Source organism: Lissotriton vulgaris, chromosome 12 (genome assembly GCF_964263255.1).
Source record: "Lissotriton vulgaris chromosome 12, aLisVul1.2, whole genome shotgun sequence".
Lineage (NCBI taxonomy): Eukaryota > Metazoa > Chordata > Amphibia > Caudata > Salamandridae > Lissotriton > Lissotriton vulgaris.
In genome coordinates, this window is record NC_141700.1 from 108,535,641 (window position 1) to 108,552,971 (window position 17,331).

At 47.0% G+C, this 17,331-nt stretch overlaps 1 protein-coding gene across 3 annotated transcripts in view; it reads left to right on the plus strand.

Moving 5' to 3' along the window:
• Positions 1-17,331, plus strand: part of DAP3 (death associated protein 3) — a 112,293-nt gene that overhangs the window by 66,492 nt on the left and 28,470 nt on the right. For all 3 annotated transcript variants that reach the window (XM_086947411.1, XM_086947412.1, XM_086947413.1), the window contains exons 4-5: positions 11,404-11,505; positions 16,124-16,232. In XM_086947411.1, coding sequence (XP_086803537.1) covers positions 11,404-11,505; positions 16,124-16,232 — 211 coding nt within the window. The remainder of the gene's footprint in view (positions 1-11,403; positions 11,506-16,123; positions 16,233-17,331) is intronic.

Below are 17,331 nucleotides of genomic sequence, written 5' to 3' on the forward strand. Positions count from 1 at the left end.
TGAACTCTTCCTGGAGAAAAGACGTTTCCCTGTTTCTCCCCAAGAACAACTTGTAAGACCTCAATTTCATGTCTGTCCCCATACTAGAAAAGGTCAGAATGTACCTCTGACAGGACATGAGTAAATCTCTCTACATTGGATTTAAAACTAGCATTTGCAATGCAATAGGTCTCGCATTAGGAAAGTTTGAGCTATTGGTATTGTAAATGACAATTTTTTTTTATTTATGTGTTGGTTTTGAAAATAGCGAAATTAATAGCTTTGTCATTTACAATGCCAATACTTTTAACTTTAGCTAATGTGACACCTATAGCATTTGTAATGCAATATGTGTTGTATTTACGTGACTTGGATGTATTGATATTACAAATAGAGTGAGGGCAATAAATAGAGTGAGGGCGATAGATAGAGTGAAGGCGATAGATAGAGATAGGGCGATAGATAGATAGAGTGAGGGCAATAGATAGAGTGAGGGCGATAATTAGATAGAGTGAGGGCGATAATTAGATAGAGTGAGGGCGATAGATGGATAGAGTGAGGGCGATAGATGGATAGAGTGAGGGCGATAGATAGATAGAGTGAGGGCAATAGATAGAGTGAGGGCGATAATTAGATAGAGTGAGGGCGATAATTAGATAGAGTGAGGGCGATAGATGGATAGAGTGAGGGCGATAGATGGATAGAGTGAGGGCGATAGATGGATAGAGTGAGGGCGATAGATGGATAGAGTGAGGGCGATAGATGGATAGAGTGAGGGCGATAGATGGATAGAGTGAGGGCCATAGATGGATAGAGTGAGGGCCATAGATGGATAGAGTGAGGGCCATAGATGGATAGAGTGAGGGCCATAGATGGATAGAGTGAGGGCCATAGATGGATAGAGTGAGGGCGATAGATGGATAGAGTGAGGGCGATAGATGGATAGAGTGAGGGCGATAGATGGATAGAGTGAGGGCGATAGATGGATAGAGTGAGGGCGATAGATGGATAGAGTGAGGGCGATAGATGGATAGAGTGAGGGCGATAGATGGATAGAGTGAGGGCGATAGATGGATAGAGTGAGGGCGATAGATGGATAGAGTGAGGGCGATAGATGGATAGAGTGAGGGCGATAGATGGATAGAGTGAGGGCGATAGATGGATAGAGTGAGGGCGATAGATGGATAGAGTGAGGGCGATAGATGGATAGAGTGAGGGCGATAGATGGATAGAGTGAGGGCGATAGATGGATAGAGTGAGGGCGATAGATGGATAGAGTGAGGGCGATAGATAGATAGAGTGAGGGCCATAGATGGATAGAGTGAGGGCCATAGATGGATAGAGTGAGGGCCATAGATGGATAGAGTGAGGGCCATAGATGGATAGAGTGAGGGCCATAGATGGATAGAGTGAGGGCCATAGATGGATAGAGTGAGGGCCATAGATGGATAGAGTGAGGGCCATAGATGGATAGAGTGAGGGCCATAGATGGATAGAGTGAGGGCCATAGATGGATAGAGTGAGGGCCATAGATGGATAGAGTGAGGGCCATAGATGGATAGAGTGAGGGCCATAGATGGATAGAGTGAGGGCCATAGAGTGAGGGCCATAGAGTGAGGGCGATAGAGTGAGGGCGATAGAGTGAGGGCGATAGAGTGAGGGCGATAGAGTGAGGGCGATAGAGTGAGGGCGATAGAGTGAGGGCGATAGAGTGAGGGCGATAGAGTGAGGGCGATAGATGGATAGAGTGAGGGCGATAGATGGATAGAGTGAGGGCGATAGATAGATAGAGTGAGGGCCATAGATGGATAGAGTGAGGGCCATAGATGGATAGAGTGAGGGCCATAGAGTGAGGGCGATAGAGTGAGGGCGATAGAGTGAGGGCGATAGAGTGAGGGCGATAGAGTGAGGGCGATAGAGTGAGGGCGATAGATGGATAGAGTGAGGGCGATAGATGGATAGAGTGAGGGCGATAGATAGATAGAGTGAGGGCCATAGATGGATAGAGTGAGGGCCATAGATGGATAGAGTGAGGGCCATAGATGGATAGAGTGAGGGCCATAGAGTGAGGGCGATAGAGTGAGGGCGATAGAGTGAGGGCGATAGAGTGAGGGCGATAGAGTGAGGGCGATAGAGTGAGGGCGATAGATGGATAGAGTGAGGGCGATAGATGGATAGAGTGAGGGCGATAGATAGATAGAGTGAGGGCCATAGATGGATAGAGTGAGGGCCATAGATGGATAGAGTGAGGGCCATAGATGGATAGAGTGAGGGCCATAGATGGATAGAGTGAGGGCCATAGATGGATAGAGTGAGGGCCATAGATGGATAGAGTGAGGGCCATAGATGGATAGAGTGAGGGCCATAGATGGATAGAGTGAGGGCCATAGATGGATAGAGTGAGGGCCATAGATGGATAGAGTGAGGGCCATAGATGGATAGAGTGAGGGCCATAGATGGATAGAGTGAGGGCCATAGATGGATAGAGTGAGGGCCATAGATGGATAGAGTGAGGGCCATAGATGGATAGAGTGAGGGCCATAGAGTGAGGGCCATAGAGTGAGGGCCATAGAGTGAGGGCCATAGAGTGAGGGCGATAGAGTGAGGGCGATAGAGTGAGGGCGATAGAGTGAGGGCGATAGAGTGAGGGCGATAGAGTGAGGGCGATAGAGTGAGGGCGATAGAGTGAGGGCGATAGAGTGAGGGCGATAGAGTGAGGGCGATAGAGTGAGGGCGATAGAGTGAGGGCGATAGAGTGAGGGCGATAGAGTGAGGGCGATAGAGTGAGGGCGATAGAGTGAGGGCGATAGAGTGAGTGCGATAGAGTGAGTGCGATAGAGTGAGTGCGATAGAGTGAGTGCGATAGAGTGAGTGCGATAGAGTGAGGGCGATAGAGTGAGGGCGATAGAGTGAGGGCGATAGAGTGAGGGCGATAGAGTGAGGGCGATAGAGTGAGGGCGATAGAGTGAGGGCGATAGAGTGAGGGCGATAGAGTGAGGGCGATAGAGTGAGGGCGATAGAGTGAGGGCGATAGAGTGAGGGCGATAGAGTGAGTGCGATAGAGTGAGTGCGATAGAGTGAGTGCGATAGATAGTGAGGGCGATAGATGGATAGAGTGAGGGCCATAGATGGATAGAGTGAGGGCCATAGATGGATGGATAGAGTGAGGGCCATAGATGGATGGATAGAGTGAGGGCCATAGATGGATGGATAGAGTGAGGGCCATAGATGGATGGATAGAGTGAGGGCCATAGATGGATGGATAGAGTGAGGGCCATAGATGGATGGATAGAGTGAGGGCCATAGATGGATAGAGTGAGGGCCATAGATGGATAGAGTGAGGGCCATAGATGGATAGAGTGAGGGCCATAGATGGATAGAGTGAGGGCCATAGATGGATAGAGTGAGGGCCATAGATGGATAGAGTGAGGGCCATAGATGGATAGAGTGAGGGCCATAGATGGATAGAGTGAGGGCCATAGATGGATAGAGTGAGGGCCATAGATAGATAGAGTGAGGGCCATAGATAGAGTGAGTGAGGGCCATAGATAGAGTGAGTGAGGGCGATAGATAGAGAGAGTGAGGGCGATAGATAGAGAGAGTGAGGGCGATAGAGTGAGGGCGATAGAGTGAGGGCGATAGAGTGAGGGCGATAGAGTGAGGGCGATAGAGTGAGGGCGATAGAGTGAGGGCGATAGAGTGAGGGCGATAGAGTGAGGGCGATAGAGTGAGGGCGATAGAGTGAGGGCGATAGAGTGAGGGCGATAGAGTGAGGGCGATAGAGTGAGGGCGATAGAGTGAGGGCCATAGATGGATAGAGTGAGGGCCATAGATGGATAGAGTGAGGGCCATAGATGGATAGAGTGAGGGCCATAGATGGATAGAGTGAGGGCCATAGATGGATAGAGTGAGGGCCATAGATGGATAGAGTGAGGGCCATAGATGGATAGAGTGAGGGCCATAGATGGATAGAGTGAGGGCCATAGATGGATAGAGTGAGGGCCATAGATGGATAGAGTGAGGGCCATAGATGGATAGAGTGAGGGCCATAGATGGATAGAGTGAGGGCCATAGATGGATAGAGTGAGGGCCATAGATGGATAGAGTGAGGGCCATAGATGGATAGAGTGAGGGCCATAGATGGATAGAGTGAGGGCCATAGATGGATAGAGTGAGGGCCATAGATGGATAGAGTGAGGGCCATAGATGGATAGAGTGAGGGCCATAGATGGATAGAGTGAGGGCCATAGATGGATAGAGTGAGGGCCATAGATAGATAGAGTGAGGGCCATAGATAGATAGAGTGAGGGCCATAGATAGAGTGAGGGCCATAGATAGAGTGAGGGCCATAGAGTGAGGGCCATAGATAGAGTGAGGGCCATAGATAGAGTGAGGGCGATAGATAGAGTGAGGGCCATAGATAGAGTGAGGGCCATAGAGTGAGGGCCATAGATAGAGTGAGGGCGATAGATAGATAGAGTGAGGGAGATAGATAGATAGAGTGAGGGCGATAGATAGAGTGAGGGCGATAGATAGAGTGAGGGCGATAGATAGAGTGAGGGCGATAGATAGAGTGAGGGCCATAGATAGAGTGAGGGCCATAGATAGAGTGAGGGCCATAGATAGATAGATAGAGTGAGGGCCATAGATAGATAGATAGAGTGAGGGCCATAGATAGATAGATAGAGTGAGGGCCATAGATAGATAGATAGAGTGAGGGCCATAGATAGAGTGAGGGCCATAGATAGAGTGAGGGCCATAGATAGAGTGAGGGCCATAGATAGAGTGAGGGCGATAGATAGATAGAGTGAGGGCGATAGATAGATAGAGTGAGGGCGATAGTTAGAGTGAGGGCAACTCGGAAGGAGGGCGGAGGCAGCACAGAGGGAGGTTAGACAGGATGCAATACAGAGGGAGGACAGTCGGACGGCAACACGGATGTAGGAAGGGCGGTTGGGACGGAACACGTTTCGCCAACAGGGCTGGCGTGAGGGTGGATGGGATGCAACAGGGAGGGATGGTGGGTGGGAGCCAACAGTGAGAGATAGGCATCAGTGATGGAGGGTGGGTGGTTAGACAACAGGGAGGCAACACAGAAGGTTGGTGGGCAGGATGAAACACAGATTGCAACACAGAGGGTGGGTGGCCAGTATTCCAACACGGAGGGTGGGCTGCAACTCAGAGGGTGGGTGTAAGGCTGCACAGAGGGTGGGTATGCAACACAGAGGGTAAGGCAGCACAGAGGGTAAGGCAGCACGGAGGGTAAGGCAGCACGGAGGGTAAGGCAGCACGGAGGGTAAGGCAGCACGGAGGGTAAGGCAACACGGAGGGTAAGGCAACACGGAGGGTTAGGCAACACGGAGGGTTAGGCAACACGGAGGGTAGGCAACATGGAGGATGGGTGGGCCAGCGGTGAGCCCCACGGAGGGTGGGTGGGCAGGCAGTTGGCAACACTAAGGGTGGGAGGTAACACAGAGAATGGGTGGCGGGAGGCAGGCAACACCGACGGTGGGTGGGGGTTCGGCAGGCAACACGGAGGGTGGGTGGGTGGTAGGTAACACAGAGGGTGGGTGGGTGGTAGACAACACAGAGGGTGTGTGGGCGAGAGGCAACACAGAGTGGGTGGGTGGGCAATAGGCAACACATTGAGCGAGAGGCAACACATTGGGCAAGAGGCAACATGGAGGGTGGGTGGGTGTACAAGAGGCAACACAGAGGGTGGGTGGGTGAGAGGCAACACGGAGGGTGGGTGGGTGGGCGGGCGAGAGGCAGCACGGAGGGTGGGTGGGCGGGCGAGAGGCAGCATGGAGGGTGGGTGGGCAGGCAAGAGGCAGCACGGAGGGTGGATGGGTGTCAGGGCAGGCGTGAGGGACACGGTTTAGGTGGGAGGCAACAGGGAGGGTGGGTGGGAGGCAACAGGGAGGAAGGGAGGCAACACGGTATAGACAGGAGGCAATACAGAGGGAGGGTGTGCGGGTGGGAGGCAACATGGACAGGCAACATGGAGGGAAGGTGGACATTCGGAATGTTACTTAGAGGGATAGCAACACAGCTTGGGAGGCAAAAAGGAGGGCGGGTGGGCGGGCGTGATGCAACACGGATATGCAACACAGAGGGAGGGTGGGTGGGCGAAAGGCAACATAGAGGGTGGGTGGGAAGCACCATGGATCGCAGGAGACAAAGATGTGAGTTGTGGAGAGTTAGGCAAGAGGGTTTGTGGGAGTGGCTGGGGCTGGGGCAAGCAGACGGACAATGGAGGTTGGGACGGAGGGACTGGGACATGCACGTGGGCAACAGGGGTGAGAGGGGCTGGTGAAAGCAGACGGGCATAAGTAAGTGGTTGGGAGGGGCGGGGATACCACACAGACAACTAAGGGTCAGTGGCATAGTACAAAATGATCGGCCTCCCGTTACACCTGTTACACATGTGCAGAGGGTGAGAGTAAGGGGGTGGGTCAAGCACACGGACAACAGAGTGTGGTCATTATGATCTGGGTGTAAGCAGATGGTCAACAAAAGTTTGGGTGCGAGGGAATGTGGCGGAACATAGAGAGGGGAGAAGTACACAAGAGAGAAAACTGTAAAATACGCTCTCTTGTGGAGTGGTCAAACAAAAGTAACAAGCGACGAGCAGAAGCACCAATGCAGAAAAGTTTTTTATTTTTTTAAACTTTAACACTGAGCGCGGTTTCCTTGAAGCGTGCGCTCAGTGTTAAAGTTAAACAAGAGAAACAAGGACTGGGCGAGTGATCACTTTTGTGGCCGCTTTGATGTTCTCAGTGGCTGCGCGGCTCACTGAGAACATCGAAGCGGCCGCGAAAGTGATCACGCAGGCGGAGAAATGGTGCGTGCGTAAGGCGCACATGCACTGTACCCGATCCGCACTTTGGGAGCACTTTTGAAAGCCCCTACTTAATATCTCGCCAAAACATCGCTAACGCGATGGCTTAGGTGAGACCTTAAAAAAGGTGAGGGTGTAGGCAAAACGTGTTTCTCAGTGAGTGAACTTTTTTGTCCCATAGAGAAAAAATTAACAAGTGAATTTGCAGTCACCCATTGGATTTTCACAGGAACAGATATATGCGTGTAGATTCGCTCATTTGAAAATAGAATTCACAAACGTTTGCTAGGATTACAGTTTCCAGGTATAATCTGCTAACTCTTGTGAGTTCCTGAAAGTAGTAAATCTGCACCAATGCAGGTCAAAGACATGCAGGTCCATGTCTATGACCTTCTTTAAGAATGAGGTCCCTAACTTATTTTAATGTTGCCCACAGTGGTTTTATACTGATTCTCAAAATCTATTTGTGTTTTTAGGAAACTGAAATATAAAGTTGCACAATAGTTTACCAGAACAATTTTGCCAAGTATAATCAAGAAGCACTCCTTTTGTAAACCTTTACATATTTTCACAATGGAACGACTTTCACAACTGCAAACAGAGCATACAGCTTACTGCATTTCTTTGAGCTCTCCCCTTATACTAAAGATGGGAATGAATGAATTGTGTACACAATATTGCACAACTTATACACACAGATACAAATATTTTCTTAGTGACAGAACGTCCTCTTTCCTGCAACCATGCTGTGGGAATGGACTATCAGCTAAAGTGTTTGTGCTGAAGGAAGTTGGGTCAGGCTTAGTTTTCCATTTGAACAAGTACATGTGATGGCTTGCTGTTCCAGGACCCAAACAATACAGTTCTGGGTGTCAGGCTACAGGATTTCTACATCTACGCCTGAGATGATCTACTCCTTTGTGGATTAAGCACGAGTCTGTCTTTATCTGAAAGGTAGCGATTATGTTGAAAGGATGAACAGCTTCATTGATCATTAAAAGATGGCATGTTCTGGAATGAAGATTGTTTACACACTCTGTCTGTGTGCTGTCTGTGAGAAGTTGGCCCGATATGCAACGTTCGCTATTCTAGCGACCGCTATGTATCGTTCCAACGACCCTTATGGTGTTTGGTTGTAAGTCAACCTATAGACCAGCTATCCTAGTAGCGTGGATACGAGCAGTCTAAGGCTAAAGACTCGAGAGGGCGTGTTAAGCCAGCTGTTTACCACACATGTACCCCTTGAACACCCAGTGAAAGGACACCACACAAGTGTTATGAAAATAAACAGGATATTTATTAAGAATCACAACAACCCTGTACTCTTTATGAGGACAGGGTACTAAGCACAAACCAAATCTCTTTAGCAAATACTTCAAGTGCACAATTAACACAAGTGTCCGAGGACACGGAAAGGTTAAGGTCTCTGGCGGACCCGATAAGGCAAGTCGGAAGCGAGGGACTCGGGACCCTAGAGTAAGGAGGCTATGCAGGCACCGAAATGCCGAGTTACCTAGCCACGAGGGCTGCGGCTGCACAAGTCTTACAGGCGTCGGGGTCTTCGCTGACGAGCCAGGAGCCGGAAGAAAGGAGTTGCTGGCCGGCGACCAGTGCTGAATAGTTTGTAGAGATCCAAGCCTGGATCGGAGATTGATGAAACCTGAAAGCAGAGGGGACCAAGTTCGTACTACTAGCCAGTAGTCAGAGGGTACCAGGAAGGCACCGGTTGGCCGTCACCTCGACTAGGTGAGTGGGCGACGCTAGGCTCTGCAGCCTCACGGACCAGGAGGCGTTGTCGGCGACCAGGATGGAGGTGCGAGCTGTCCCACGAAGGATGATGCTGTCGGCGTCGCTGGGCCCAGGATGGGGCAACAAGCCTTGGCAGATCTCAGGGCCACGGGGTGGGCCTAAGATGGCGTCTTGAGTGGACCAGGAGGGTCCGGGGTGCTTCTCGCAAAGATGGAAGCAAGGGCCAGTCTGGAGCAACCAGACCAGCAGTGATGATTCTCGGATGTCGTCACAGAAGGGCACAAGCCAGCGGCGAGTGACCAGACAACGTGCTGAGCAGCGAGCAGAAGGGCCCCACGCAGATCGTGGAGATGCTGGGAGACTGCACTTCGGTGCTAGAGCGGCTCAGGGTCGGGGTTTCTCGGACCCCAGAGCACTCACCAGAGAGTTACCTCGATGGTCGTGCTGGTTTTTAAGAGCGTGCAGGTTCTGATGATGGCCGGTCCCTCGAGGTCTCGTCGCACCCACCGATCACAGCTGAGCTGATGACGTGGGTAGAGGTCAGAGGTGCCAGGGAAGCCGGTTCTCGTCGAGCTGGGCCGTCGGATCCTTGAGGAAGGACTTGCAGCAAACCGCAGAGTTCTTAGTTGGTGCCCGCTGATGCAGGGTGACTACTCCTTAGCCACAAGGGAGAAATCTTGAGAAGAGTCTTGAGTGTCCTTTCGTAGAAAGTAGTTCTTGATTCAAAGATGATCTAATTTGGAAGGGTCCCCGCTCCGGTCTTTATCCTAAAGAAAGGGGTGGGTACATGACTAGGTCCTGCCCTAAGGGTGGGACCAGGAAGGGGGGTAGTTACGCCCCTCTCCCCTGCCGGGCTTTCCCCAGGCCAGGGCTGTCGCCCCTGGAACTGGTTCTAACCGGCAGATGCGTAGTGAGCACCGGGGTGCCACTCCGCAGTCACCTTCTCGCCAAAGCCCTACCTACCCAGAATACACAAACCCTGTCTGGGACGGTGCGAACAGCGCCCTCGACAGGAAACCCTTTGTCCAAGTGCTCCTCGCTGGAAGGACTCCCAGCAGCAGGAGGTCAGACTTGTGTCTGTGGTGGCAGCATCCATTTTGTGGAGCTGAGGCTTCAGTTAACTTTAACCGGGGTTCACAGTTACGTACATGTCGTGTCCCTCTAGAAGGGTGGGATACTAACCTCATCGCCAGAATTGGTGAGAGGGCAGCACCCCGATTCGTATGACACCTTACTCGACATGCTTTGATAACGCGATACCGGAGTTACCGATATGGTACGCGTTATCATGGAACAGCTATTGGGTCTTGATTCCGCAAGCTGCAGCCGGGCTCGGCTCGGGCCTGAACCTAGCTCACACGAGCCCACGCACTCTGCCTTCAGGATTGATAAGGCCTGCCATAGGAGTGACTGATAGGGACTCGGGTGTCCATTGTATGGTTAGATATAGGGCTACTATACCTAAAGCGAAGGGTGGTTACACGTCTTCGCCCCAGCTGTCGTGCAGCCAGTTGTGTCAAATTTAAGAGGCCAGCCAGGGGTGGCATAATACATGCTTCAGCCCCTGGCGGCCCTGGGTACACCTATGCCCTGCGTTACGGGGTCTGATAAGGTGGCCCAGTACCAATTGGTAAATGCACCTAGGGTACATATCGTAATTTAGAAAGAGAACAGCCAGGCTGTGGGTCTGATTAGCAGGCCCACAGCCAGAGAAAGTCGTAAACCAGTGAAACAAAAGCAAAAAATCTGGGTGATCATAGGATTGCGGACCCTACTCTCCTACACTGTCCCTCTGCCAATTAAGCAAATTTAAATGTCAAAAACAGCCTAAATGGCAGGAATTTCAATAGGTACAAAAACCTGGAGGCCAACAATGAGCTACTTGGCTTACAATAATGCAGTTAGGGCAATGTAGGCATCTGTGAATGCAGCCATGTTAGTAGATGGGTGAATTCAGAAAACCCTCTGGGTCTTAGAAATTCACAATGTGAGAACATTTAATGCAATAGAAATAGCCTGTTGTGTTTCCTGCAAATAGTTTATTTTATGAAGTATATCCTTGTAATGTAAATGTATAAGTAGTTTTATATAATATTATATATATATTAATATAATATTACAGCGAGCAATAACAGTAGCAGCAGATCATAAAGAAGTGAAAATGGAGGGGTGAGCATAGAGGTCAGATGTAAGATGCAGGGTTCATTGGTCTAGGTGTGATAAATGCTTGTAAACAAAAAAATGAATCATTAAACTGACACTTTGGATGCAGAAGAAGGGAAACGGAGAATGGATAGGAGCCACAAAATCTGATGAATGTGGAAGAAAATGTGGGCACCAGTGGGTTAAGTAAAGAAAGGTGATGTTTAGTATCTGTGCTTACACGTGTCATTGTGTTAGATTTGCATAGGCTACTAGAAACCAGGTCTCTCAAGTTATGATTGAATTGCGAAACCTCATACAGTGTAAGCTTGAAATGTACTTGCTTTAGAAGTACTCGCATTAGGAATACTCACAATGTGAATACACAATTGGATTGTGGAAGCAATACAACATTTTTCTCTAAACCATTTAATCTTTTTGGAAAATACAACATGAGTTCACAAAAATCATCAGGTCCTAATCTGCTATGTATGCACTAGAGGGCTTGCGGCTTGCGTCACTATGACTTTACGCATTGCATTAAGCACCCTGAAAATGTTTCTAGGATGAGGGACTGCAATAGCGTGCATCACATTTGTTAGCGATGACAAGCCCCTTCTCAAATCCACTTTTTTAGTTTCAGGGTCTTAAATCACTTTTGAGTGTTTTTATTTTTTTATTTTTAACCGCAGGCTCGGCATGGAGAGGAGCACAGAGGACAGCACTACAGCATCCCAGCCGAGGACATAAAAAGACTGTTTCCCAATGGACTCCCAAGACGCTTCCAGAAGCAGGTGCTTAGTGTCATGTGGGATAAGGGTGGAGCTTTTGGTCTTACTCCACTGACGGAAAAGGGGTTGGTCGAAGGGCGGCTGCTAGTGGTATCCTACAGGGTCTTTCCTCTGAAGGTCTTTCGGTCTTGGGATATTTTGTTGAATTTAGGCTCAATGTGAGAGTCTGCAAACGGACTTAGGTGAAATTATGAGGAGTTCATTGGGTTAGTCCATTATGCAAAGAGGAACTTATGTTTTTACATGGTTTGAAATCCCATGGCGCTGCTCCTATATTGCAGATCTCAAACCTGTTGCACAGCTTCGGAAGGGCATAGCCTCTGTGGTACCCAGACAAGCCGTAGCACTTTCAAAGAGCAGGGACGCTATTTAGGTCTTTCGCAATAACAAAATAGAGTATCCTGTGATTGGCAAGACATTACTAACGAGAGCTTAAATTTTTGAGAGAGACCCCTTGTCTACCAGGGGATTGGAGTACTTGAAACAGTAAAAAAGAAAGTTTTCCCTTGGCTCACACACTTATATTATCATGCCCATTGGCATGTGTTTCTATCAAACCAATGGGCCACATATATTGCAATCTATCCACACAATTGATATATCATTTAAAACATTTATTTTTTTTTAAAAAAAGGAGAGCTTTGTTACTTTAGTACAAACATTATTATACAGTTTTACAGAAAGTATTTCATGGTTGCAAAGCACAATCACAATATAACATTTTACAATACAGTTTTAAAAAGACATTTCATAAACACGATATCATACACTTCAATGATTAAAAAACGCAAATAGTCAATATTTTGCGCTGGGTTATAAGCAGAAAGAAAATCACATTAAGGGAGAGACATACAAAAGACATAAACAATTAGTCATAAAAGGTACACATCTGAGACCCTAATATTATAAAAACCTAAACCTAGGCCCCTTTATTTTATAGATTCCAGGGTAGATTGGTTCTCTTGATTGTGTAAATGCTGCGTCGATGCGTTTCGATGGCTATTTATTGGTATTCTGCCATCTTTTTCAAGACTGTGTGATTAGTCTCTCCTGGGGGCTGGGCACTGGATGGTTGCCACTGTCGGGAATTTTCCTGGGAATAAACAATATACTATCAGAGTTTGTACATGGGGATACAAATATCATTCTAAGTTTTTAATTTACAAGTTTTCAAACATTTCTATGCGGTCCCTTGTTCTTACTATGCGTACATATCTATAGATACCTCTCCTACTAATCTGTTGCTACATGCTGAATGGAGGCCATTATCCTATGGACCAGACTTTCTTTTTGGTATAACATAGGTCTATGTATAGATCTTGGGATGGGAGCAGCTGTAACCAATGTTGGGGGTTACAGCATTTACGCGGGGAGCTCAATTCTGTTCTGTTGCACTGCACATTACTTTAGGCTTCTTTGGGTTTATTTGGCCTACTGGCAGTCTATCTTGTATCTGGTGTCAGTTCTTACGTCATTTAGTATATAGGCAAACTGTTTTTCTGTATTTACCTGTTCACATAACAATTATTATCTTCAGAGGTTGTTTCACGACTTCAACACTGCGGGTATATATTCCCTTTCAAGGCTGCATTCTTCATAAAGAAAGGGATGCACATATTAATTCCCTGTTACTGAGCTTGATGAATATAGGTTGTGGAATGTAATTAGACAAGTACCTTATGGTAAATATGTTTGTTCCTCGAATCCGCCTGTCTTTAGATTTCTTGCGTTTCATGCGCCTTATTACCTGAAACATATATTTGGTATTTTACTATCTAGAGTATCACTCCGTTTCGTAGGTTGCGATGTAGATCATTATTATGGTTGGTTTCTTACCAGTTGTCCTTATATGATGGTATTACTTATTGATATGTTGTCTGGCGGACTCTAGATCTTTACTCTGGGTTTCTCCTCCTATAAAGATACCCACGGCTTCTATCTGAAAAATATGTTTAAGGGACGTTATTATATGTATCTGTTCTTTCATTAAACTAAAATTATGACCCAGATGATTCCCCTGTCTGGTTCCCCAGTCTGACCCCCGGACCTTACCGTGTTGGATCTGGTAGATAACTTGATAGGGAGTGATTCAGCAGTCTGTCTCCTTAGGAAAGTTCTTTATCTCTAAATAACCTCCTTGGGCAGTCTTTAGTCTGAAAAAGTTTAAATATAATGCAGGGACTTTTTAATAGTCATGCTTGCTGCATTTTAAGTATTAGGAGCGGTCGGGGTGGGAGAGTTATCTTACCGGCTATCATCTACAAAGTGGTGTCTCACTCCCTTCTCCAGCAGTAGTCCTGGTGTCTCGGCAAAAACGATCAATTACTGCCGTCCCCGTTGAAATTTAAACTTGTTTTGCGGCTCTATCATTGGCTGCATATCAGCTTATAATTCTGAATGCAGTAATTGTGAAAAGCCGGATGTATATAAATAAACAATAATTCGGCGTTTTTATTAACCCGTTGCCATCGCTGAAAATATTCTGCGCTAGTGCGGAACGTTCCATTGAGCGAATGAGATTGGAACGGTCAGCGGACGTGCGCAGCACTAGCGAGGTAGTGCACGCGACGACCGCTGAACGTTCCCCGCACTTAAGGGGTTAGTAAAACCTATACTCGTAACACAATTGCCCTAACGGAATACTATAGTCCGCCATACAGTGGCTTTAAGATACTGATATGAATGTGCCCGGATGAGGGAACGATAGGTCTATCAATAAATAAATATGGCCGCGATCGAGAGAGTAGTGAAACGCATTCAGAAAGGCAGCACAACGAGGCCAAGATCAAGGCCTGAAAACGAGGCTTGAAACGCAAAAACGAGAATGAGGCTTGGAACCTGCGTTGCAGTCAAAACAACAAAGAATTAAGCGGCATAATACAAACGCCGGGAACATCAATTAGCAATATCAGCTGTGAGGTATCAAAATGCAGCCAATGATGGAGCCGCAAAACAAGTTTAAATTTCAACGGGTACGGCAGTAATTGATCGTTTTTGCCGAGACCGCTAGCCAAGACGCCAGGACTACTGCTGGAGAAGGGAGTGAGACGCCACTTTGTAGATGATAGCCGGTAAGATAACTCTCCCACCCCGACCGCCCCTAATACTTAAAATGCAGCAAGCATGACTATTAAAAAGTCCCTGCATTATATTTAAACTTTTTCAGACTAAAGACTGCCCAAGGAGGTTATTTATAGATAAATAACTTTCCTAAGGAGACAGACTGCTGAATCACTCCCTATCAAGTTATCTACCAGATCCAACACGGTAAGGTCCGGGGGTCAGACTGGGGAACCAGACAAGGGAACCATCTGGGCCATAATTTTAGTTTAATGAAAGAACAGATACATATAATAACGTCCCTTAAACATATTTTTCAGATAGAAGCCGTGGGTATCTTTATAGGAGGAGAAACCCAGAGTAAAGATCTAGAGTCCGCCAGACAACATATCAATAAGTAATACCATCATATAAGGACAACTGGTAAGAAACCAACCATAATAATGATCTACATCGCAACCTACGAAACGGAGTGATACTCTAGATAGTAAAATACCAAATATACGTTTCAGGTAAGAAATCTAAAGACAGGCGGATTCGAGGAACAAACATTTTTACCATAAGGTACTTGTCTAATTACATTCCACAACCTATATTCATCAAGCTCAGTAACAGGGAATTAATATGTGCATCCCTTTCTTTATGAAGAATGCAGCCTTGAAAGGGAATATATACCCGCAGTGTTGAAGTCGTGAAACAACCGCTGAGGATAATAATTGTTATGTGAACAGGTAAATACAGAAAAACAGTTTGCCTATATACTAAATGACTTAGGAACTGACACCAGATACAAGATAGACTGCCGGTAGGCCAAAGAAACCCAAAGAAGCCTAAAGTAATGTGCGGTGCAACAGAACAGGATTACTAAAGAGAACCAATCCTTGATCAATTAGGCCTGGAACTCTGAATAGATTATTCATCAATAGCTGCAACAAACTGTCCAAAGGTTTAGCTGATATGATTTGAGTACGCACATTTCGTATGCAAGTAGACAGAGTGTAATCAAAACATGCATGTTTTAGATTAGTCCGCTTAGAAATTTCTTAAGTATTAGGAAAAACAACTATGACAAAAAAAACTGTAATCAAATCACTGTGCCAATAGTGGATGGGTTGCGGTGTAAAAATCAGCTGGCAGGTCCTTTATGGGATGGTTAGTAGAATGAGCCAGGCCCACTCTGCAGAACCAGTAGTTGTTTAGTGTAAAGAAGATGGAGTGATGCACTACCAACAATGTTCAAGGGTTAATAATGAAGCTTGATCAGTTCCTTCGTAGAAAGAGTCATATAAATCCAAATCCATGAACACTAAACAACAGCCAACGCGTTTCATTCTTGAAAGAACTTCGTCAGGGCGTTTATATAGTCTTTCGAAAATCTCACTGGAAGATTAGTTCCAAGTGTTCGTGGTTGTGTCGCTTAGTAGCGTCACCGAGGTGAACAATGGGCCACCATGATAAGGGCCAGAGTTGAAGCACTGTATAGAAGTGATCGCGTAGCGGCAAAACGGAAAGTGGGCCTCTTTTACTCATTATTTTACTATCCCCTTCTGTATTTCTCCAGGCAAAAACCTTCAACGAAGCATGCCTTATGGTGCGGAGGCCAGCTCTTGAAATCATCAGCTGCATCAAAAACACAGATTTCTCCCACCCAGCTGTCCGCTACGTTATTTGTATCCTTCACACAATTCCACCTTTTCCAGGCACTTGCCCATGTGAATGGAAGGAACCTTTGAAACTCTAAGTATGTTTGTTAGTATTTTCTGCAAGCTGGTGGATCATTGAGATAGCTGGTAGCCCCTTGAGTGGCCAGGATCTTGTGTATGTGTGTGCAAGTAATTTGAGGTTTTTAAGAACAAGATATAATCAAAGACCATTCATTACTGCAGTGGGTGTTGGACCAATGGGACGTCTAGCATCCAGTATACATAGCACCAAACGGAAGGGACTCCCTGCCATACATTATGGAAATCACATGCATACACACAGCCACCATACACCTTCATTGGCCACCTCAACTCCTTCTCTCTGCTGTAGGTAAAATTTGGACATCAATTGTCTTCTTAATCCTATGAATGTTGTGCAGTAGATACATCTGCCATTCAAATAGTATCTATTTAGAATATTGAGCACAATTTAAGAGAAATTCACTCAGATACATTGAACTGGTCTATCGGATGCAACAGGTTGACCTTCCCTCAAACAAGTGGCTCTACAGTATAGTGACATAGCAAGGGTGAAATGGTCCTTGTAAGCAAGGAAAAGGGCCCTTATTTGAGTAGTAAAAGATAGGCACAATTTTGGTGCAGTGGACTTCTTTTTCATTGGCCCCAGGGTGACCGCACCCTTGGCAGCATTGATATCTACGCCGCTGCTATACTGCAGGCAGGAAAAGTGCAGTCTTCCACTACATAGGCACAAGCAGCAGCAGTCCCCTGCCAGACTAGAAGGACTGAGAGCTTCCATCCACTCTAAAATAGACAGCAGCCATGCAAGCTTCCTACATCTCAATCACTGTAGCAACATGTTTCCACCCTCCAACTTGACATCATCCACGGCTCTACAGAGGATACCTATTACTGCACCCCTGGGCATCCCACCCAAGAGTTGAGACTGCGTGCCTTCTTCTATAAGTGTCTACCTATTTTTAACTTTGTATCCCTCTTGTAGCCAGGACCTTAGACTGCGTGCTTTTTTTTGTATAATGTATCCCCCATCTTACCCAATTGTTCCCTCCCTTCCAAACGCTTTGTATACCACCCTTAAACCTGT